General features: G+C 36.6%; 1 protein-coding gene across 4 annotated transcripts in view; it reads right to left on the reverse strand.

Moving 5' to 3' along the window:
- SLCO1A2 (solute carrier organic anion transporter family, member 1A2) overlaps nucleotides 1-24,310 on the reverse strand; it is a 139,373-nt gene that overhangs the window by 55,524 nt on the left and 59,539 nt on the right. Inside the window, exons 1-2 of one of the 4 annotated variants that reach the window (XM_011969467.1) lie at nucleotides 9,654-9,728; nucleotides 9,415-9,536 (exon numbers count right to left, since the gene is read on the reverse strand). Coding sequence is in view for 1 of the 4 variants with exons in the window: in XM_011969466.1 (XP_011824856.1) it covers nucleotides 9,415-9,474 (60 nt within the window). In the remaining 3 variants the exon portion in view is untranslated. Of the gene's footprint in view, nucleotides 1-9,414; nucleotides 9,537-9,653; nucleotides 9,729-24,310 lie in introns of those variants that run through there. The other 3 variants (XM_011969466.1, XM_011969469.1, XM_011969468.1) reach the window with 3 other exon arrangements.

A 24,310-nucleotide genomic window follows, 5' to 3' on the forward strand; every position in this document is an offset into this window, starting at 1 on the left:
GTACAGACATCTCAAGTTTCATAATCCTATCAACCTGTACATTTCTATGTTCTGGTTCAAGGAACTTTTCTTTTCTACCCCCAGACTATTTTACTTTTTCTGGTGAAAAGTGATTTGAGTTCCCAGCAGGATATTGAGCCAAGGGACTTGGGCTCTTTTTTTAATCTTCATCTTAATTTACCTCAGCATTACCCCAGGTAATGTCAGCTCCTTCATTATAACCTTTGCCTGTCGCTGTTTCTTCAATTTCCCCAATCTGGGGCAAATGTAGAAAACAGGTAGGCGGCCTTTTAATGTTGGGGGACCAGTAGGGGTTCCCTTTGGTCCACCCAACCTTTGATAGTGTTGTACGACCTTTGTTTCAACACCATCGATTTTCATTTTATTTATTTCATTTTTTATGAAACATCCAAATATTTTCATCACCCTCTGGGGTGAGTCCTCTGACTCCCTTTTGCCTTTCTCATTATTCTTTGTTAATTACCCCAATGTTTTCTTAAGCATCTGTAAGACCCATGAGGACAGCAAATTTGATCAGGCTGTGATTCTGTGGTATTAATGTCACCTGGAGTGCCCATGTAGCACTTAACCTTCAAATTTACCATGTGATATGGTTTGGCTGTGTCCCCACCAAAATCTCATCTTGAATAGTAGCTCCCATAATCCCCACATGTTGTGAGAGGGACCCAGTGGGAAGTAATTGGATCACGGGGGTGGGTTTTCCCATGCTGTTCTGTGATAGTGAATAAGTCTCACGAGATCTGATGGTTTTATAAAGGGCAGTCCCCTGGCACATGCTCTCTTGCCACCATGTAAGACATGCCTTTGCTTCTCCTTCATCTCCCACCATGATGGTGAGGCTTCCCCAGGCATATGGAACTGTGAGTTCATTAAACCTCTTTTTCTTTACAAATTACCCAGTCTCAGGTATTTCTTCACAGCAGTATGAAATGGACTAATGCAGTAAATTGGTATAGAGAATGGAGTGCTGCTGTAAAGATACCCAAAAATGTGGAAGTGACTATGGAACTGGGTAATAGGCAGAGGTTAGAACAGTATGGAGGGCTCAGAAGAAAATAGGAAAATGTAGGAAAGTCTGGAACTTCCTAAAGGCTTGAAGGGCTCAGAAGACAGGAAGATGTGGGAAAGTTTGAAACTTCCTAGAGACTCGTTGAATGGCTTTGACCAAAATGCTGATAATGATATGAACAATAAAGTCCAGGCTGAGGTGGTCGCAGAGGGAGATGAGGAACTTATTGGCAACTGGAGCAAAGGTGATTCTTGCTATGCTTTAGCAAAAAGACTGACAGCATTTTGCCCCTGCACTAGAGATCAGTGGAACTTTGAACTTAAGATACATAATTTAAGGTATCTGGTGAAAGAAATTTCAAAATAAAGCTTTCAAGAAGTGACTTGGGTGCTCTTAAAATCATTCAATTTTATTAATTCACAAAGATATGGTTTGAAATTGGAACTTATGTTTAAAAGGGAAGCAAAGCATAAAAGGAAAATTTGAAGATTGATGATGTGATAAAAAAGGAAAAACTCATTTTCTGAGGAGAAATTCAAGCTGGCTGCAGAAACTTGCATAAGTAATGAGAAGCCAAATGTTAATCACCTAGACAGTGGGGAAAATGTCTCCAGGACATGTGATAGGTCTTCACAGTAGCCCCTCCCATCAAAGGCCCAGAGGCCTAGGAGGATAAAAAATGGTTTTCTTGTGCAGTCTTTGGACTTGGTGCTCTGGGTCCCAGGCATGGGACCCAGAAGGAGCCAATGTACACTCAGTCCATTGCTTCAGAGGGTGCAAGTCTCAAGCTTTGGTTGGTCCTGCAGGTGCATAAAAGTAAAGAATTGAGGTTTGGGAACCTCTGCCTAGATTTCAGAGGATGTATGGAAACACCTGGATGTCCAGGCAGAGGTGTGCTGCAGAGGTAGGACCCTCATGGAGAACCTCTGCTAGGACAGAATGGAAGGGAAATGTAGGGTTGAAGCCCCCACACAGAGTCTCCACTGGGGAACTGCCTGGTGGAGCTATGAGAAGAGGGCCACCATCCTCCAGATCCCAGAATGACAGATCCATCAACAGCTTGAACTGCGCACTTGGAAAAGCCACAGAACACTCAACACCAGCCTGTGAAAGCAGCCAGGAGAGGGGCACTATACCCTGCAAAGTTCCAGGGGTGGATCTTCCCAAGACCAAGGGAACCCACCTCTTGCATCAGTGTGACCTGGATGTGAGACATGCAGTCAAAGGAAATCATTTTGGAGTTTTAAGGTTTGACTGCCCACTGATTTCAAATTTGCATGGGGCGTCTATCTTCTTCTTTTTGGCCAATTTCTCACATTTGGAATGGGTGTATTTACTCAATGCCTGTGCCCCCATTGTATCTGGGAAGTAACTAACTTCCTTTTGATTCTACTGGCTCCTAAGCTAGGACTTTTGTGTTAATACTGAAATGAGTTAAGACTTTGGGGGACTGTTGGAAAGGCATGATTGGTTTTGAAATGTGAGGACATGAGATTTGGCAGTGGCCATGGGCAGAATTATATGGTTGGGCTGTGTCCTCACCAACATTTCATCTTTAATTGTAGCTCCCATAATCCCCATGTGTCAGGGGAGGAAACTTGTGGGAGGTAATTGAAACATGGGGGTGAGTTTTTCTGTGCTTTTCTCATGGTAGCGAATAAGTCTCACAAGATCTAATGGTTTTATAAAAGGCAGTTCCCCTGCACATGCTCTGTTGCCTGCCACCATGTAAGATATGCCTTTGCTCCTCCTTTGCCTTCCGTCATGATTGTGAGGCCTCCCCGGCCATGTGGAACTGTGAGTCCATTAAACCCCTTTTTCTTTATAAATTACTCAGTCTCAGGTATGTCTTCCTTTGAAATAGACACAAAACAGTTTGAAAGATGGGGGAATCTATGGGAAAGAGAAGAGAAATGGGGACAGGACTCAGTCTTTTTTTTTAATACCAGAGGACTCTGGCCTGAACCAGAAATGCAGTCACAAATGAGAATAACTTAAATTATCTGATAATTACAGTATTTACAACAGAAGGGGAGGGAATCACCTAGTGCCCCTCTTCCAGGATGGACAGACATCAATCCTACTGCTAGGCTGAATAGATGCCTACTCACTCTAGGTAGTTATGGATTCTCCTGGCATGAGCAGGTAGAGGTAGTAGGATTGCCTGTTTTATGCAGTGTCCTAACCTTGGCCCACCACCCTGCGCTACAATGCCATGAGGTCTCTGGAGCTCTTTCTGACCTGGGGGCCCTCCCTCTTTCTGTGCTGAATTACCATTGGCCCTTGGAGTGTTCTATACAGTGCAACTGCACTTAGGGCAGGAGAGACTTCCCCCACCCAGTTTCCCCTGAACTAGTCCCAAGACCAAAAAAGAATTACTTCAGAGGCCAGTGCCACTCCAGGACAGTGAGAAAAGGGGAGGAGAGAGGTCACAGGACACTGACCTGGATACTAGCCATATTCAATGGGAGAATATCCCAGTTATACACTTTCACATGGCTTGCATATGAAGCATATCAACTGCATCATCTGGGGTGCTCCACTTGGCATTTTATAGGGATGGTTGGGAAGTCCCATTTCCAGGGTAAACAGACCTTACAGTAGCAATTATCCAGTCAATTAGGCAGGTTGCTCTCTTAGGAATAACCTCCTACACGTTTGGATCACATATACTCATCAGCAATTTAATCGTGATTTGTGAATCCTGCATCAACCCAAACAAGCTCTTTCGTTTTGTAGCCTTTAAAATAAAGGATTCTTTCCTTAAAGTAGTTAAGGTTTCTCAAGAACCTGATTATATCGATCTACAAAATGGAACAATTACTTTGCATTATACCCTCTGGTTTTAATAGTTACTTGGTTTTGCCCTTCCCACACATTGACTATCTTCTTGGTAACCACAGGTCTCAGAGGTGACTTTTGTTGCCCTGGTTTAATTTTTCTTTCTGTGGGTAGCTTGGAGGCTGGTGGCCTGAGCTGGGACAGACACACATCTGGGCCTGGTCCAGCCTTAAGGATCAACCCAGCATTCTTGTACATTTATTTAGCTATTACAGATAACAATAACCAAGAGATTGAATATTTTTGCTTTTTTTTTCTTATTAGTTTGCATCTCCTTATGTATTTAGAGAGCCAAATACCCAGGATCTTAATCCATCCCTAATTCTAATGAATTTTACCTTTTGTAATTGAATGTAGCTCAGCTGCAGCTCCCTACCATAGGTAACCACATAGCCAGACTGGAGTCAAGGTTTTTCATCATTCATCTTTTAATTTCTCTCTTTATTCATTTAGTTTTATCTACATAATGTTTTTATCTTTAATTAAAATAACTCTTAGTCTCTAAATTAGAAAAAAAATTCTTTAGCAAAAGCTACATCATTGTATTTTTATAAATTTTACCAAAAACACCATTTACTCTCCTACTATTTTAACTCATAGTAACCCAGATTCCCAGTGAAAAAAATGGGGGTTATTTAATTTAACATAACATGACTTTAAGATTTTAAATTACTGGAGGTAATTTTTAGGTTAAATTTACCAAATTAGTCTTACCCAAAACTACTAAGGTCATAGGAATTAAAAGGCATCTTAGGTAGCTTCCTTCAGTCTGAAAAGCACTTACTTTTCTTTTAGCCAAGTGATTAGAGGTCTTTCATAAATACTGTTAGTGAAATATCACTAATACATGACACATATAAATATATAGCTATAACAGACATACAGACAAAAGCAGATCCAAAATATTTTTCATTTGCCTGTTTTCAATATTCAATATTTCAATTTCAAAATTCTGTTTCTTAGTTTCAACTATTAACTTAAAAAGTTAGGCCAGAACACCATGGCTTGTGCCTATAATCCTAGCATTTTGGGAGACTAAGGCAGACAGATCATTTGAGTCTAGGTGTTCAAGACCAGCCTGGGCAACATGCAAAACTCCATCTCTATAAAAAAATACCAATAAATAAATAAATAAATAAGCTTGGCTTTGTGGTGCACACCTGTAGTTCCAGCTACTCAGAAGGCTGAGGGGAGGATTTCTTGAGACTGGGAGGTTGAGGGTACAGTGAGCTGAGACGGTGCCACTGCACTCCAGCCTGGGGGACAGAGTGAGGCCCTGCCTCAGAAAAAAACAAAAACAAAAAGAAGAAGTTACAGGAGTCAAAAAAAGTTGAAGGAGAGAGTTGCTATTTCAGGCCTTCTCAAAAGAGAAAAAACTGACGCAGCAGGGCACAGGTTCTGAGATATCAATCTAAATAATTTTAAAAAGAAACAGATTACAGAATTCAAAAATTTTTAAGTTCCTGCATTAAGATTAACTCAACATTTTTAATAAATCATGTTCTAACCAATTATTTAGTGTTGTATGAGTGTATTTTTAATATCAAAGTTCAATTTTCAGAAAAACTATTTATTATAATTTATTTTCATTGTAGCCAACTAAATCACATAACATTTTAATAAATTCTTGTTTTACTAATCTTATTACAACTTACACAGGCCATTCACAACATTCTTGGACTTTCTAGTTTGACATAATATTTCTCTTTCTTAACAACGAGTCATTTTATTTTAGGACAAAAATTCATCGTGCAAGATTCTTTCTCATATAAAATTACTTTTCTTTTAAGCTTTCTTACCAAAAACACCTCTTTATATTTATAACTTTCTTTGCATCTCTTATTTCCTGGTCCTTTTTACCTCATATTGTATATAATCCTTAAATAACCTCTGAATTAGACAAAAATTATTTACCTTTGAATAAGAGCACTTTAGACCTTAAGAAGAATCTGCCCATAACTCTTTTTTTTTTTTTTTTTTTTTTGAGACGGGGTCTCACTCTGCCGCCCAAGCTGGAGTACAGTGGCCGGATCTCAGCTCACTGCAAGCTCCGCCTCCCGGGTTCCCGCCATTCTCATGACTCTTGAAACTCCACAAAAAAACAAAGGGTGAGTGATGCCTTTGTTCTGAGTGCTTTAAGGTGTTCAAGTCATTTCATGCCTTCTCTAGATTTTTTTTGGTACCAGACAGTGAAGGGGGAAGGAGAAATAGGGTAGAAGAAAAGAAAATGATAGAACAATTGTCTTTTTAAGACAGAAAACTGCAACAGAAACCAAGTACATAATTTGTTTGTTTTCGTTTTTTCAGCTATGAGGAATTTTAGCAACTTCAGAGGCCTGGCTGCTCATACTTTGGAATTCTCATTTGAATTTGACCAAGTTGGGTAGAGTTGGTCAAATCTGATGGGAGAAACAACAGAACAACAAAAAACCCCAACAATACAATTACTGAGCACTCTAATGCTAAGGAGAAATTAAGACTAGTTGGCTGTCAATTCTAATTTCTAGTAATTAAGAAGAATCTCTGAGACAAAAAAAAAAAAAAAAACAAGTCTGCTACTTATCTAGGAATGAGATCCTGGCTCAAGACTGCTGTTTACTATCTTAGAAGCAGAAAAACAAACAAACAAACAAAAAGCTCAAACTTGCCTTCCCTGTTGAAAATTAGCTGAAACTCCAGACAGGAGTTGCCCATTCTCCATTGTCATGGGAGCAGGAAACTTGCCTCCTTTGTTGGACACAAAACTCAAAAAGAGGAGTTGTAGAGAGAAATAAACTTTAGATCTTGACCAAATTTAAGGAGATTGGGCATTCTCTGGAGTGGGTGGGGACTCCCAGGCCTCAGCAAATTGTCCTATCAGTTTGAGCCATAAGGTTAGCTCAGGCTGGTACCAAGTACCCATAGGAGATTTATCAAAGATCAGAGGCACCTCCACTCAGAATCCTCTTATGGTTGCTAATTTGTGAACCCAAAAGTATCTGAGACAGGTCTCAATCAATTTAGAAAGTTTATTTTGCCAAAGTTAAGGCATGCCTACAGTACAACCTCAGAGAGGTCCTAAAAACATGTGTCCAAGGTGGAGTACAGCTTCCTTTTATATATTTTAGGAAGACATAATACATCAATCAATACACATAAGATTTACGTTGGTTCGATTGTGAAGGGCAAGATAACTCAAAGCAGGAACTTGCAGGTCATAGTTTGATTTTAAAATATTCTGACTGGCAATTTGTTGGAAGAGTTATTATCAATAATAAAAAATAATTTCTTGTTTACAATAAGGGTTTTGTGGAGACCAAGGTTTTATCATGCAGATAAAGCCTATAGGTAAGCAGGCTTCATAGAGAATAGATATAAATGTTTCTTATCAGACTTAAGGTCTGTGTTGATGTTAATGCTGGTTGGTTATTCCTGAATTCCAAAAGAGAGGAGGGTATAACAAGGCATGTCCAACACCTCTTTCCCATCACAGCATAAACTTGTTTTTTAGGTTAACTTTGGAATGCTCTTGACCAAGAGGAGGTCCATTCAGTGCTGGCAGGGGCGGTGGGGGAGCGTGGTGGGAGGGTTGAATTTTATTTTTGGCTCACAGGCCCCACATATTGATTCATAAACTGCCATCTTTCTCACTGTGTCTTTACATGGCAGAAAATGCAATGAATCTCTCTTAGTCCTCTATTATAAAGCCACTGAACCCATTCATGAAGGCTTTACCCTTGTGACCTAATCATCTCTCAAAGGCCCCACTTCCTACTACCATCACCTTAGAAGTTAGGATTTCAACATGGGAATTTGGATGGGACACATTCAGACCACACAATACACCTAAGCCAAAATTTATCAATTATTTTTGGGAAACCTAAATAGAAATTTATGTGAAAAGGACCTAGAAATTTGAATAGCAATCTTAATGTGAATCAAAACTGTGATTGACTACAGCATAGTATGGCCTTATCTCTAGCTATTTTGTTATATTAAATACCATTTGTGGATATTCTGTCCTCCCACTATAAACCTTCTCAGAGCATATTCTTGAGAGTAAACTATTTTCACATAGTTTTATACATCAGATTTTATATTTAAAAGCAAGTCCTACTAAATCAAGTACAAGTCAAATTTGGAAAAATAATTTATTCTACTTAACATGTTAAGAAAGGAAATTAGATGGATCATGACCCCATTGCTTTTTCCCTAAAACACACGGGTTGCCTACTTGTTTGGTGTTATTCACAGAGTGAAAGAAATCAGTGGTTCTTCTGACCCACGTCTAGTGCTAAATAATCTCTATATTTATAAAGCTACTCCTACTAGCTTTTAGCAATAATGCCCTTTCAACTTATTTCAACAACAAAGTTTAAAGCAAATTTGTTGAAAATAGTCCTCTCATGCTTCCTAATGAATTTGCTCAATGAGTATATTTCTAAGTTCAGAGAAACAGAGAAACCTAACTTGCTATTAAGCAATTGCCTCTCACTTTTACCTGATAAACTTGTGCTTACAGCATTTTGTCATAACATCCATATCAATATCTAACCTTGCTAAACTCCAAAGCAATAAAAAATTAAAGACCTCTTGTTTATAAATAACACTTGACTTTTCTCCACAAATGCTGTTAATATTAATAGCTAATATTTATTGAAAGTTTAAGATATTCCAGTCATTGTTTCAAACATAAAAGAATCCTATAAGGTAGGAATGTTGTTATTACCCTTTTCAGATGAGAAAACTGAAGTACAAAGAGTTTTTCATAATTAACACAACATTTCAGGCAAGTCTATTTTTTTTAGATTTATATCATAATTCTCCAATTTTGTATACATGTTTAAATTTCCCCAACACATATATAAATAGAAAACAAACAAACTTCTGAAAGGGAGGAAATGAGTGACAGTGTTTTAGTTTTGAAACCACTTGCAGGCACTAGCTATAGGATCAAGAAAAATGTCCAGATCCCTTGGTTTATAATAAATTCAAATTTTGTTTGAATATAAAATGACATTGAAGCTAGAAAACAAAATTTTTCTCTGAAATAGAAAAAAATATCAGAAAAGCTGACAAAATGGCCATTTTTCTTATAGGAAATTACTGTTATGTTGCCGAAGCTTAAAGAAAACATTTGTTTTGCTGGATAATTGCATACAAATCTTTGCATACAATTCAACAAAGCATTTCTGTGCAATGAGCCATTTTCCAAGAGTGATTCCCACACTTCTCTGGGTTAAAAACCCTGCAAGAGTGAGTATGGCCTTTGATCCAGAAAAATAAATCCTGCCACAGTATGTGTGCCTGGAAATTTTTAGGATCCTGTCTTCCATTTAAGTCCCTCAAAGCCATTTAGGACTAACTTGCCTGAATCAATAATCCTGTTTAGACACACACTCAGTTATAAAACGAACTTCTTTAAAGCAAGAAATCATCAATAGATCAGGCAGTATGGCATTAATATTAGATCACGTCATGCAGATAGGAGCAATTTTACCAGGACTGTCATATTTTAAAAACTAGTGTACATGCACATATATCCACATACAAAAATTCCATACCTTCAACTTGGAAAGACATCTTATTCTATGGGTTTCAATTCTTTTCTCAGTTTCTCCCATGTTGCTCTTCAGGGTGTTCCAAGCTATGTATGCTTTAAATCTTGGTAAGTCTTACTTCTACCCTTTTAAGCAAACAAAAAAATATGTTAAATTAACTACAAAATTGTAAAGCATCATTCTTTTGAAGTAAGTACTGAAAATGAACAACATAATTGAAATCCATTGTATTACAAAAATACCTGGAATACTTTTAATACAGATTAGAAAATCATGGTGTTAGAGAAGATTTAGTTGTTGATTTTCTATTTCAAAAGGTACATCAAATAACTTCAGTTACTCTTCAGTGAGATTAAAGACATTAGAATTGTTTGTTATCATCTTGCAAAATAATGGTCACATGGTTAAAAGAAAGTTTTTCACTTCTCTAGCCAAAACAAATAGTACCAAAGGACTTACATGAAAATAGCTGCTTTTAATAACACACATACTTTGAGTTGTGTTTTTGCTAAAACCTGCTTCAGTAACCCTACCAAGGCTCAAAAATCTTTTTTTGGCCAGGCTCTCTTTTCAAGTTATTTGCATTCCAAGGCTTCCCTAGAGTCTCAGGAAGGGAAACACTTTCTGGGGCACTGCTGATACATGGAAACCTGGGGAGACGTGGAATTTTAATCATGAAAATAGGCTAGTAAAAATAACAAACAATTCTATGTTCTGGAAAATAATCCCACAATTGCAAATTAAGATGTAAGACTTAGGAGATTAAACATATAAATGGATATCTATGGGTAGCTATATGTAATACGTATAGATATATGTGGAAATATATGTACATATGTATAATATACAGGCACACATTTTTATATATAAAACAAAAAGTTGACTTAAACTCAAATAAATCCTACTAATCCCATCAAAGATTTTGTTTGTTTTACATCGTGAAACTAAGGCAATATTTTGTATCAAAACCAAAGTGTTTCACTTTGGCAGTATTTATTCTAGTTTCTAGAATGATTTCTTAACAGTATCCCCAGCATTAATTAATTAAGTCCTTTAAACAATATCCATTTAACATGTGATCCTGAATGGCACTAATTTTTTAAAAAACCAACTGCTTTGCCTCTACAAACGTGCTGAATCCCAAACAAATATTAAGGCAACAGTCACTGCACTATAATGTTTGAGTTTTGTTATTTTTACACATTGTCTCACGGATACAACAAATATTTATTGAACATCTACTCTGTGCCAATCATGGTGCTACACACCAGCATTCAGCAGTGAGCAAGACAGCCAAGTACGTGCCTATGGAGAATATAAACTAGTGAGAGAAGTATGTTTCTGTGGAAGATACTTGGACCCAGATTCCAAGGAACTTAAACTTTCATTGGGAAAGATAAAACTTTTAAATAAAACACGCTGGAATCAAACCAGACAGTGTAGAAGGAAATGCAATTTACTTGGTATGTAAGTGGTGAAAAAATTCATAGATTATTGTTCTCAACTGCCCTCATTTCTTTCTTCTCGTGCATTTACGACCCAATCTCTTTCCCCTTTTTCCTTCTCTGTCTCCTAACCATTATCTTAGCCCAATATAGTCACCCTATCAAACACTAAGGGAGAGAACTTATTGTTCTTCCATGTCAAAACTGTCTTCATTCTTCTTTGTGGCTAAAAACATTACTATATTAAATGTCTATTTTTTCATATATAACCAGAGGGCATAAAAGCTGGAGGTAGCGCCACAGCGAATCACCACATAGGGGAATTCTATGGAGTTCCCACCATGAATTGTGACACTAAGTAACCATCTAGAGCAGTTTTTTTCACCATATCTGGAAGATTTGTTTCAAAATGTTTTGACGTATTGAAAAAAAGGGTTAAAAAACTATTAACTGAGGTAAGAGGTAATATTTAATGCTAAGTGCTTGAAAAGAATTAAATGGGATTTAATAAACCCTAAACTTTCCCTAGTTTTCCAACCTATACAGTGAAAATATTTTATATTTTCAGATACATTTCAAACATTTTCATGGAGGAAAATAAATTAACAAAATCTATTCCATTTATTCAACAAAATCCATGAAATCCAACAGTTAATATCACAGTCACTGTTGTCCATCTTGGCCCCAAATCAGGAAATTGCATGTGTTGTCTTTTCATCTTCTCGAGGTTGTGCTAGTGCCAGCCATGTGAACAGTCCTCTTTTGTTAGCACAGCGTTGTTTACACAGTGACTTCTGCTTCCAGGACCACAAGTGTCACCAACAAATCCCTGTCAATCATCACTTCTAATGAAAAAGACGTGCTGAAGTTTTATTAAGTGGAGAATTATTTTATTTCCCTAACTCCTCAGCATTCAAATGGGAATAGGTAATGCTTCAGTATGCTTTCTCACACAAATGTTGGATTTCTTCCATGCCTACTGGTCATAGCTCTGTGTTGTGTTGTTTTTTTTGTTTGACTGGGATTTTTAAAAAACACACAAATAAGAGGAGCTCTACTCTCCTAAATTTTTAAGTGCACAGTACAGAATTGTTAACTATATACACATTGTTATATAGGAGATCTCTGGAACTTTTTCATCTTGCACGACTGTAATTCTACATCCATTGAACAGCAACTCTGGGGCTTTTGACACCTGTTGGTTTCCAGCCCCTAATGATGTGTCTCAATCACAAGATAATACAAAGTTTGATAAAACAATAATACGAAGTTTTATAAAACAAATCTTGTTTGGGCTCTTGCCCAGTGTTAAGTAAATTGACATGGTTTGTGATTGTTAGAAATCAACTGGGAAAAAAATGTGTGCGTTTAATTTTACGTTAGTCTGTACTCTCAAATTAATGAAATAAAGGCCTTATTTTACAGAAAAGCTAGCAGTACATACATGAAGAAGACTTAGGAGATCATCCTTTTCCTGGGGAAAATAAAAAACGTTACACCAGCAAAAACCTTATTTCCAGGATCTTGAAATGGCTCCTAGCTCTGTGAGAAGAGAACAGCCTCTTGGGTGGTATCCAGCTGAAACAATTTCAACTAATACTAATCCAAGCAAGTATGTGCCAATGAATTACATGTAGAATCAACAATGGCTTTTTGTATTTTGTCTATCAAATTATTTTACTTAAATTCATTCATTTTCACCAGAAATTAAAGAATAAAATAATGAATTCTGCAATTCAGTTTTACAAATATAAGTATTATTTTATTTTCTAGATTCAGAGGAGGTACTAAGAATGCATTGCTTGGAAAAACTATGGGAGAAACTTAACTGAGCCATAAAATGTTACCCATACATGTGATTTCACCATGCAAAGCAAAGACTGGATCTCACAAAAACACAAGTAAACACTTTCATCAACAATCCATCAGTAAAAATATCTACCCTATGACTTTAGATAATGTACTAACTCTAGATAATAGACCAAGAAACAGAAAATTCAAGTTGAAACCTGAATTCTGTGTTTAGGGGAATTGGTTGTAAATATCATCAGTGTCACACACCATACCAAGTAATTCTAGAGAATGAGTAGATAACCATGGGGATAACGAGCATTTTCCGCACTTGATAACAAGATGAACTCCTTTACCTAAGTCTAGTTCTGACTCCTCTATGTCCCCTAGGCCTCAGTCTTGGTGCCCGACCCTCTACTGCCCAATTGTAGTGGGAATCTTGCTAAGTCTGTTTAGAGAGAATCCTTCACTCTTGATATCTGATTGTCTTGATATTTGATCAAATTCCACATCCCCAGAATTCCCCAGGTGATATCTGATCATCCTGGCCTTCAGTCTGCAAAAGTCCTGTCACATTGGTTTAGTCACAGTCCCTCCTCACTCCCGATGTTTCCTCTTAGTAATTTTCCATCCCCTCATCCCCCACCCTGCTCCTTCGCTAAAAATCTCCACCTGTTCAAGCTACATTCGGAATTGAGCCCAGTATTACACTGAGGTCTCTTTTCTCCTGTTGCAGTAGTCCCTGAATAAAATCTTTTACCACTTTACCGTCCAGCTCTGATTTTATTTTGACAGCAATATCAACTATTTCATTTCTTCAGATTATCCCAATTCTTATTTTCTTTTTTTCTGCATAGTCTAGGTAAGTACAAACATATGTATTTTCATTCAATATATGGCATACTGAGCTGCTCCTTTTTCTCACAGACACAAGACTTTATCTGTTTATAAAGCTCAAAAAAATAACTGAAAATTCAGTAAAATGCTTTGAGTTTTTTCCAACACATTTATTTATGTATTTTTTTCACATAAATTGATGTAGGGAGGCAGCTAGACATAGTCAAGATAGCAGACCTTGTAATCCACTTAGCCTAGGTTTAATCCCAGATTAATTGTGAGCTGTTTAAACTCTTTGAGCCTATTCCTCATCTCTAATATTGAAATATTTATGCCTACTTTGCAAGATTGTCATGAAGATTGAGTTATAAAATTTACATAGGACTCCTTGCAGGGCTGCGGAAATAAAATAGTCACTCTGTCAATGACAGTGATTACTACTCATTTATTCTACAAATATTTATTAAGACTCCACTACATTCCAAGCACAGTAGTAGGTACTGGGGATACAAAGATGAATCAAATGTGCCTGCTCTCAAGTGACCTTATAAACAATTGGGAGAGATAGATAATTAAGTGATGATGATAGCTAGTTAGTGCCATAAAGCAGACAATTTGAGCTAAGTAATAGAAAGAGGTGATTAATGAAAAGTATTCATTTGGGTATTCATTTGAACTATCACTTGAATGCAGCATAGTAGTTCAAATACTTGGGCTATGAAATTAGTTACAACTTGTTTGAAAGCCTGTTTTTAAACTAGCTGTGTGCTTTTGTTCAAGTTACTTAATGTTTCTATAAAATGAAAACAGTATCTATCTTTGTCAAGGTCCTGATAGGAAAACAGAACTCACAATAGATAATTTAATAGAGGGATGTTATATGGAAAACATCTCTTCATTCTTATAATGATACAAGAAGAGCTAAAAAAAATGTGGGATTGTGGGCAACTCAGAGATTTACAACAGTGGAAAGTCACTCCCACTCCAAAGGCTATAACAGAAATGGGAAGGGCTGACGTGCAAGAAGCCATGACAGGCAGAAATACCTTGCTTTCCCCTTCTCCATAACCCTAGTCTCACACCAGTACTTCCCACTGACATACATAAAAGGAAGTCAGGTGGCATTGGAGTAGAAAACTTAGTTTGCAGGAGTTATTCTCTTGGGATACAGAGAGGATCAGAGGATAGGAGAGAATGGATGTGAGGCCAGACAAACAAATGACCAACACAACCATAATCATTGCAATAGAGTTAGATAAAAGATGTATAGTGTATAAATGTATCATATAAAACTAGCATGCCATCAACATTCAATGAAGGGTAGCTATTCATATTTAATAACATAATTTCAGTCCTCAATGCTCTTTTTATTCTTAGTAAGAAAAAAATTCAGGAGACTTACAACCTGCATAATTGGTCAGCTCCCCACTTTACATATGTAAGCATTGCAATTTCTGTGTCATACCAAATAAAACAAAATGTTGTCATCAAATCAACTGATTTTTAATCAACCTGCATGCATTCACAGTTGCATCATGTAAACACAGCCAAAGTCACCAAGTCTTCACATAGCAAAATAGATACAGTTTACTTATTTAGTTTATGTGTGTGGGGACAATGTCCAAGAAGGACTGACTTGATGATACATACACAGTATTTGTTACCATTAGCTGCTTTGTTAGAATGCTTCAGCAGCCAGATTACAAACAGTACATAATTTTTAAGGAACATAAAAATCAATAGTGAAATGTTTCCATGGTGGAAGGAGAAAAAGAGAAAAGGATAAGATTAATATGTTTCTCATTTTTAGGATTTGCTTCTATGTAGATTTAGCTCCATTGGCACAGCACGCCTTTCCTTTCCATACCCCAGTCACTCATGTGGGTAACACTGACATAATCCAGTGAAAACATGGAAAGTCCTTCTATCTGGAGGTTCATGATGAGGAAATCCACTTGCCACTGGATCCCCTAATAAGCCACATCTCCTAATATGAGCTTGCCTCATGCTAAAATTGACACTTTGGACTCCAGGTGCCATACTTGTGTGTCTTGTGTTTAAATTGATTTACAGTTAAAATGGAGGAAGAAAGTCGGTATTTATTGAGTACTTTCAAACACCCCAACATATAAGAAAAGGATGAAGAGGCAGATGTTCCTAAAGGGCTAGCATCAAATTGGAAAGCCACAAGCTTTAATATAACATACAATGTGATGTCACTTTTTGTAAAACTATATACAATTAGAGATAATAATAAAAATATAAACATTATATACTGCTTTCTGTATTCCAAGCACTGTTCTAGGGGCATTCAGATGTCAACCCATTTAACTCTCCTAAAATCTTATGACATAAGTACTATTCCCGACTTTAAAGATGTTAAAGTTAAAGCACAGAGAGGTCAAGTAACTTGTACAAAGTCACACACCTTATAAGTGACAGAGCCAGGATTCAGACCCAGGAAGTCTGGCCCTAGAGAATCTTAACTACTCTAAGCCACCTCTCCACAGGTGTGTGTGTGGGTGTGGATATGCCTATTGATGTATTCACTTAGATAAAACACTGGAGGACCTAAACCAGAATTTAAAAAGTGGTTATCTCTGGATAATCTATAGCTATCCAGAAAGTGGATAATCCTATGGTTGATTTTATTTTTCCTTTAGGAATTTCTATGCTGGTTTCCACAAGGATCATTATAGTTTTCCCAATTAAAAAGTCATTTAAAAAACAAGAAATCATTGGAATCGATTCTTTAAAAATGTAATAAGAGTATAGAACACCTTGATCCATGTTAATGCTGTGTTCTTGACTATTTCAGGGTTTGGTATTTTTTGTGTGTTTCTCTAATTGTTGTATTTTGTGTTCTCCAAGAACCTTTGTCAGTCTCCAATTTTTCTGCCCTTTTTCATTACTTAAAGTGAAATTTAGAAAACTAGCCTGAGGCAGCCATAATGTTCCTGACTGGAGCCACGAAATATTAGTCAGAGCTAGGACGCATCCAGCGTTGATTCCCAGAACTTCTCAACTGGTGCATGTGGTTTAAGGTTGGGATAGTATCCATTCAGATTTCTACTTTGGGACGAGTAAATAAAATGATGATTGAAATAATATAAAGGGAACAGTTTGGAGCTCTGTGTATGTATAAATGAGGCATGGGATGAGGTTTAATCGATGGGCACGTGCATATGACTCACCTCTCCTTCGGTTTGCCACTCAGCTGAATACCATTTGTCAGCATGGTGGTTTGGATCATTAGACAATTTTAAATGATCCTTATTTGTGGTCATATGCTGTTTTATTTATTCCTCTAATGAACCGTGGCTAAAGGCAGGAAGCATAAAGAGCACTGATCTCAAAATATAACCTAATGAGGAGCATAAAATGATAATGTTATACATTTCCCTCAAGATTGCCTTCACCTGATCAGTAAATTTCATTCAGCTATTCAAAATATTTACCCAGTACCTCATGTTATTTTTCCATTGTTTCAAGACCTATTTTTGAAAAAAGCGTAATAGGATGGAGAATTTTACATAAGCAGGCTTTTCATATTCAGAGAAATACGCTGATATAAAACCCACTCTTCTTTCTTCCATTTTAAAGAAAACTCCAACATTATTAAACAAGTGTATTGACATTTCACACTTTTAAAATATTTTAAGTATAAAAATTCCAAACATAAAAAATCAGTTTCCTCTTATTTTAACAAATTAAAACATATAGTAAACTCCAATTTACAAGTATGACATAATGTCATCTATAAATTTATTTCTTAATAGGCCACACTTTTTCTCTCAACATTAATTTAACTTAAGGGGTGTATGTTACAAATTAAATAAGATGATATATAAGACAAAGAATATTGTCTTCATGTTTAATATTACCAAATGTCATAAATAAGTAAATTTTATAATTATCTACAAGTATATTGATCTAAAATTAAACATTTTAGATAGAATCATCTATTTGTACAAAAATTTTTTTTCAGAATTAATATTTGTAACTAATATCTTTAGTGATTACTGAATATATGGGATGAAAGAGGAGGAGGAAGTATCAAAGATGATTCCCAGGTTTCTAGCTTGGTAGTACCAGTACTTGAGATAAAAAATATAGGACAGAGAGCAGCTCTAGGGGGAAAAGTACGCTCAACTTCAACATGAATATACTCATACTCATATTTATGTTCAGACATGACCTATGGGTCACATCTAGGTGGGTATGTCCTATGGACAGTAGGACATGAGTCTGAAGCTCAGGCAAAAGGCTAGAGTTACACATTTTAGAATCTTCAGTTTAGCAGAGGACTGTGGTACCCAGATGTGGAAAGGGAGGGAGAGAGACTTACTTGATTGAACTGTTGCTTTGGGACTCTGTAGATACAATCTTTTCATTCCATTAGATTCATATTTTCTTAGGCCACTGAGACACGGTTGCCCATTTTCTCTCATATGATCTCAGAACATTTTCAGAACTAAATATTCCCAGTCCTATGATCACTTCTTCTTGTGCTGAGAACTAATTACAAATGAGACTTAATATCACTTCACATACAGCACTCATGGCAAGGTATTGTATATAGTAGGTGATCAATAAATGTTTGTCCTTATTGCTTACATTCATCTGGCTCTCCATAAACAAAATTGGCTCCTTTTTTCTTGCAGGACCTTCTTTTTTGCTTCTCGATGTACTTCTTACAGTTTTCTAAGACAACTTCAAGGTTAAATGCAAGTGGGCTGTTCTTAGTAGGTAGTTGTCTTCCATTCATCAAGACTGAATGCTTGCCTTATCACCACAAATTGCTTATTGCAGGATTTGTGAACATCTATTTCTTATCTTAGGAAATACCATAAGACTTATCCAGTTGAAGTCCCATGCAGTGAGTTAGGGTTGTAGCAACCCAGCGTAACAAATCCGATTCCAGGTGGTGATGGAGGTTGTGCATCACATTTTACTTTATTTGGAAAATATGTGCAAAAGAGTCACTAAAAATAATAACACTATGCTTTGTTACAGTTGAGTGGCTTGGCAATTTTCTGCATAGAAGAATCATGGGATTTAAAAGATTTTGTAGTGGGATACACTCCAGTTGCCCTTGGAATGGAAATAGAGTATCCTTTTTAAGAGCACTGATGTTCTGTGATTTCTTTGGTATAATGACCTTTATGAGATGCTGAAGTTCAAGGACTATAACATGTACTATATAGGACTCAGATAAAAGAACCAGATAATAGTGTCCATATGTGTTGGTCCTCTAAGCGCAGATATGTTTTCTCTCTGGGACTTTCAGAGTCACATGGGGTAGTTGATTTCCATTCTTATGAAAAACTTGACCCTTTACACCTAGCTGCACCTGTTTTATATATTCAAGTAACAAAGCTTTGTTATCATTCCACAGGAATAGGTGCTTGTCTTTGCAAGGATATTTACAGCATGACAGCTTCAATAAAATTTTAAAACACTGGACCCAGACGTAGTTATTATACTCTAGCATTCTATCTGGGAGTGGATACCAAGAGTATTCATTTGTACCTCCATTAGGAAACTTCATTTTGGCTTTTTACTGTCCTTTCTTCATGTTGAGATTTGTTGAATCATAGATACATGCAAGAAATTGGAAAACATCATCATTAGCAATTGAGCTCCAGGAAAATAATGTCCAAGTTGCTGGAACACCATTATCAAACACAAAACTGGCTACCAAGGCACCACCATGGTTTTCAGAGAAGACAAATGTCTCCATTTTCAGCCACTTTATGACTGCCACAGTTTCAGGTTGTCTTGATACATTATTAAATTCAAAAGCATTCAGGAAAATTCTTTTCAGGTCATACTAGTTATAATTCTTCACTTCCATTGGTGTGAAAATGTTCAGGCTTTTTTATAGCTGCAAATTCATCTGAGTTCACTAAAGGCATGATCTGTATCTCAGTACTATTAATTGGCTTTGTGATTTTAGGGTCTTTCCCATCAGTGATTATGAGATATTCAATCAGATGGAGCATCAGTTTCCATACAGCAGTCTCCTCTTAATGCTTATTTGCCCCGGTTTTGAACATTTGAGATCTGGAATCCCAATCTTGTTCCTTTGGAAACCCCAAAACAAGAACCCAAAAGTTTTTACCTTGAATGACCGCAATAGCACCAAGTCTGAAAATAAAAAACAACCAACCACTAGATCTGGAGAATACAAGCCACTTAGAGCGTTTTAACCATCTCCTCTAACTAACATTGGCTATCTCTGGCCTATACCAGAGTAAATACACATAGAACAAACTGTTTACTTTTCACAATTTGATTGTCAAAGTAAGGGTAATTTAAACAAGGCTTTTTTTTTTTTTTTCTGTCAAGATTGGGAAAACTACCTTTTTTTGCCCTGAAGTTCTTGCTAATAACATGTGTTCCAAAGAGTTGTGAAATACTCAGCGTCTTTCTCTTCACTACAAAGCAAATGAAATTTGGATTCGAGATACTTCGGTGTCTGTTCTGTGAAAGGGCAGTATATGCAAAGTGGCCCCAAATGCCAAAAGAGCCAGGAAACCAAAGAAGAAGGCAGATAAATCCAGTTTGTAGGCATAAGATGATTCATTAGAACTTACAGAGAGAAGCGCGTGGGTAGTCACTAGACAGGTACATCTGCACACTGCAACTCCCCACACTCAGAACTTATATCTCGAGGAAAAAGCACATGTACTCAGAAGGAATGTGTAGGTGGTGGCTGCAGGCACCCAGTCTATTATGTATACAACAATATGAAGGGTTGTTTTGAAAGAAAGGCAAAACTTACAGTGAATGCATGTTACTACATAAGGAGTTACACTAGTCATCAACTAGACATTTGGAGGCATTCCTGAACACAGGGCTAAACAGATTAGCATTTAAAATAAAGTCCCTCTTGTCCCCACTGTATCTATATTCAGTAATTCACTCAGGGTTTGACACAAATCTTGAGGCTCAAATCTTGGCACTCAGGGTTAGACACACACGTGTGCCCAACTGGGTTTGCTTGGTGGATCAAGAAAAGTGCTTCATTTTAGAAAGATTTACTAAGATCTACAAGATAAGAAAGCAGACAATAAGTTTGAGAAAGTATTAGGAGTTCAGAAGAAAGAAGGAAAAGTGTGATTTTTTAATTTATAAAATGTTCGGCCAGGCGCAGTGGCTCACGCCTGTAATCCCAGCACTTTGGGAGGCCGAGATGGGCGGATCATGAGGTCAGGAGATCGAGACCTCCTGGCTAACACGGTGAAACCCTGTCTGTACTAAAATACAAAAAAAAAAAAAAAAAAAAAACTAGCCGGGCAAGGGGGGGGGCGCCTGTAGTCCCAGCTACTCGGGAGGCTGAGGCAGGAGAATGGCGTGAACCCGGGAGGCGGAGCTTGCAGTGAGCTGAGATCGCGCCACTGCACTCCAGCCTGGGCGACAGAGCCAGACTCCATCTCAAAAAAAAAAAAAAAAAATTCAAGAGATTATGCATTAGTGTGAAAAATCATTGTAAATCAAATGAGACTGGCAAAGATTGACTTAGTCAATTTCTCATTTAGCAAATATGGAAACAGTCATTGTGTGGGGACAAGGTGACTCTATTTTAGATGCTAAACTGCCATGTGACACCTAACTACCTTCAAGTCCAGGAATGACTGTGGGCTTTCTGGCCTAGGTATTACTTTTTATTTACAAATTTAGAAACACCTACTTACTGTAAGTTTTACCTTTTCTCCAAAACAGCCCTTGCTGCTGCTGCATGTATAACATAGGCTATGATGCCAGCAGAATGCTCTCAGCCACCTACATCTTCCTACTTTTCCTCAAGATATAATCGCTGGGTCAGGGGGATTGCAGTGTGGAATCTACCTGTTGTTCAACTGCCAAAGACCATGCTACTGTCTGAAAGTTCCCCAAATAAATCACCCTGTTCTGTTTCTGAGCGCCTTCTGCATTTTAGGAATTGAGCTCCAGGAAAATAATGTCCAAGTTGCTGGAACACCATTATCAAACGGAAAACTGGCTACCAAGGCACCACCATGGCTTTCAGAGAAGACAAATGTCTCCATTTTCAGCCACTTTATGACTGTTTTACATCTACCACCCTTTCACAGAGCACCTTGTGTACTATATACACAAAACAATAACACTTACAAACACACACTGCTTTGACTAAAAACAAATATGTACTGAAGTGCATGATTCTTAGCCAGAACACGTCTTCACGTTTGCTTATCTTTCTACCTGTTCATAGTATATAACAGAAATGAACCTTGTTAAAGTACAGCTTTCATAAAGAGTTCTATTAATTTTATCTGTTCCTTTGGGCACCAGTATTGTTTCTGGTAACTTTTATTGTAACCTGAAACATACAGAAAAGTTGCGAGTATTACATCGAATTTTCATATAGCTCTTATAAAGAGTCACCACTTGTTTGCATTTTGCATCATTTGTTTCTCATTCTCTTCCTCTCTTGATTGATTAGATAGGAAGGCAGATTATTGATTGACAGATAGATGATGGATAGATAGATAGATAGATAGATAGATAGATAGACGATAGACAGATTTTTTTTTTCTGAACCACTTAAATAATTTGGAGATATTATCCTCCTTCTCACCAAATGTGTCCGTATGTATCTGTATGTATTTTCTAGAAGCAAGGCACAATAATTTGAATAAAATCATCAAAATCTGAGAATATAACATTGACTCGGTCTTCATATCTAATCCACTATCTGTATTCAAGTTTTGTCAACTGACAAAATATGTTCTTTGTAGCTTTTTTTAAATGACCCAGGATTCAGTCCAGCAGCACACATTATATTTAGTTGTTTTATCTCCAGTTTCTTTTGGTCAGAAACTGTTCTCAGCATTTTTAATTATTGGCAATTGGGGAAATATTTTTGTCCTTTTTAAAAAAATTTCAGACTATAAATTGGGCCGGACGCAGTGGCTCATGCCTGTAATCTCAGCACTTTGAGAGGCTGAGGCAGGTGGATTGCCTGAGCTCAGGAGTTCAAGACAAGCCTGGGCAACATGGCAAACCTATAAATATAATAATCTCTAATAAAATATAAAATAAAACCTATAAATATAATAATTTCTAACAAAATATAAAATAAAAATATAAAATCTGTAATAAAAATACAAAACATTAGCCGGGCATGGTGGTGCGTGCTTGTAGTTCCAGCTACTCAGGAAGCTAAGGCATGAGAATCTCTTGAACCCAAGAGGCAGAGGTTGCAATGAACCGAGATCTCGCCACTGCACTCTAGCCTGGGTGACAGAGCAAGACTCTGTCTCCAATAAATAAATAAATATAAAAATAAAGACTATAAGTTAATTGTTTTATGAAATATTCCTAAATATAAGTTTTTCTGGTGTTTATTGATTGGGTTCTGGTTACACATTTTGGACAGAAATAATATTGAAATGACATTACGCCTTCCTCAAGTGCTTGAGACAGATGATGTCACTTTGTCAAATGTTGGTGATATTAGCTTTGATGACATGGTTAAAGTATATCATCCAGTTTTCTCAGTATACATACTATTTTCTCTTCAATAATTAGTAAGAAGTGTGGAGATACTTAGAGACCACATAAACATTATTTTTCTTATCAAACTTTAATCCATTAGTTTTAACATCCATTGCATATTCTCTAACCCCATTATAACCCCATGTTATATTTATTATTTGGTATTCTAGTCTAAGAAAGAGCATCCCTTTCTGTCTTGATATTTATTTATTTATTTCAGTGTGGACTCATGATTTTTTATTTTATTCAATGGGTTATAGTCTATTACTTTGATTGTTTATATTCATGTTCAGATTTTCGAGTGGAAGCTCCTTCAAGCTGGTTTCTATATACTGATATGTTCTTATTCAAGTAGAAGCCTCTTCAAACCGATTCCTATATTTTTAATATGCCCCCATAATTGTTTGAGCACTTCCATACTTTATCACTCCCAAAAATGTCCCAGGCTTACTTTTTACTTTCCCTAGAACAGCTCTCAAATCAACATTTTCTTCAAGAAATTCTAGTTCCTTGCAGTGAAGAACAATATTTAGAAGCTAAGATAAAGAGACAGAGATATCTATACACATGTACACCCAGAAATATATGTCTATATCACCAAATATAGATGGATAATATATAGATAAGTATATCAATATTAAAACTGGGTTTTAAACTGATATTTCCAATTCCAATTCAATACCACAGAGTACATTCTAGTCTTCTTTCTATACCTGTAACTCTCATCTCCTTCCATGAGAAACCTATTTTCCATTATTTCCAACACATTTGTTTTGAACCTAGAATATAGAGAAAGTACTTTTCAGAATTGCTAACCCTTATTACTTTGAAAAACAAACCTATTAACAGGAATTCAATATTTGTTTACAGCTCTGCAGGTGAAATTAACATAGAGTGAAATTGCACTAAGCTTGAGTACGGTTCATTTACTTTTGACAATTAAACACACCTGTGTAGTACACATCCCTATGAAAATGTACAGTATTTCCATTATGCCAAAAAGGCTCTTCATGGGCATCATGAAGTTATCTGGGGTCTTCTTAGTGTGGGTTTTTAGTAGTAACAAGGAGTGCTTTAACTTATTTGCAATTTTAAAAACAACAAATTGAGAATGACTAAACACACTATGTAATAATACAAAAATAAATTAACTGAGAAAAATCAGTCTTTCCTTGCTGTGGAATATGCTCACATTTTTTAAATTTTTTATTTCCATAGATTATTAGAGAGCAGGTGGTGTTTGGTTATATGAATAAGTTCTTTAGGGTGATTTGTGAGATTTTGGTGCAACCATCACCCAA

This window comes from Mandrillus leucophaeus, unplaced genomic scaffold, assembly GCF_000951045.1.
Source record: "Mandrillus leucophaeus isolate KB7577 unplaced genomic scaffold, Mleu.le_1.0 Scaffold892, whole genome shotgun sequence".
Classification (NCBI taxonomy): Eukaryota; Metazoa; Chordata; class Mammalia; order Primates; family Cercopithecidae; genus Mandrillus; species Mandrillus leucophaeus.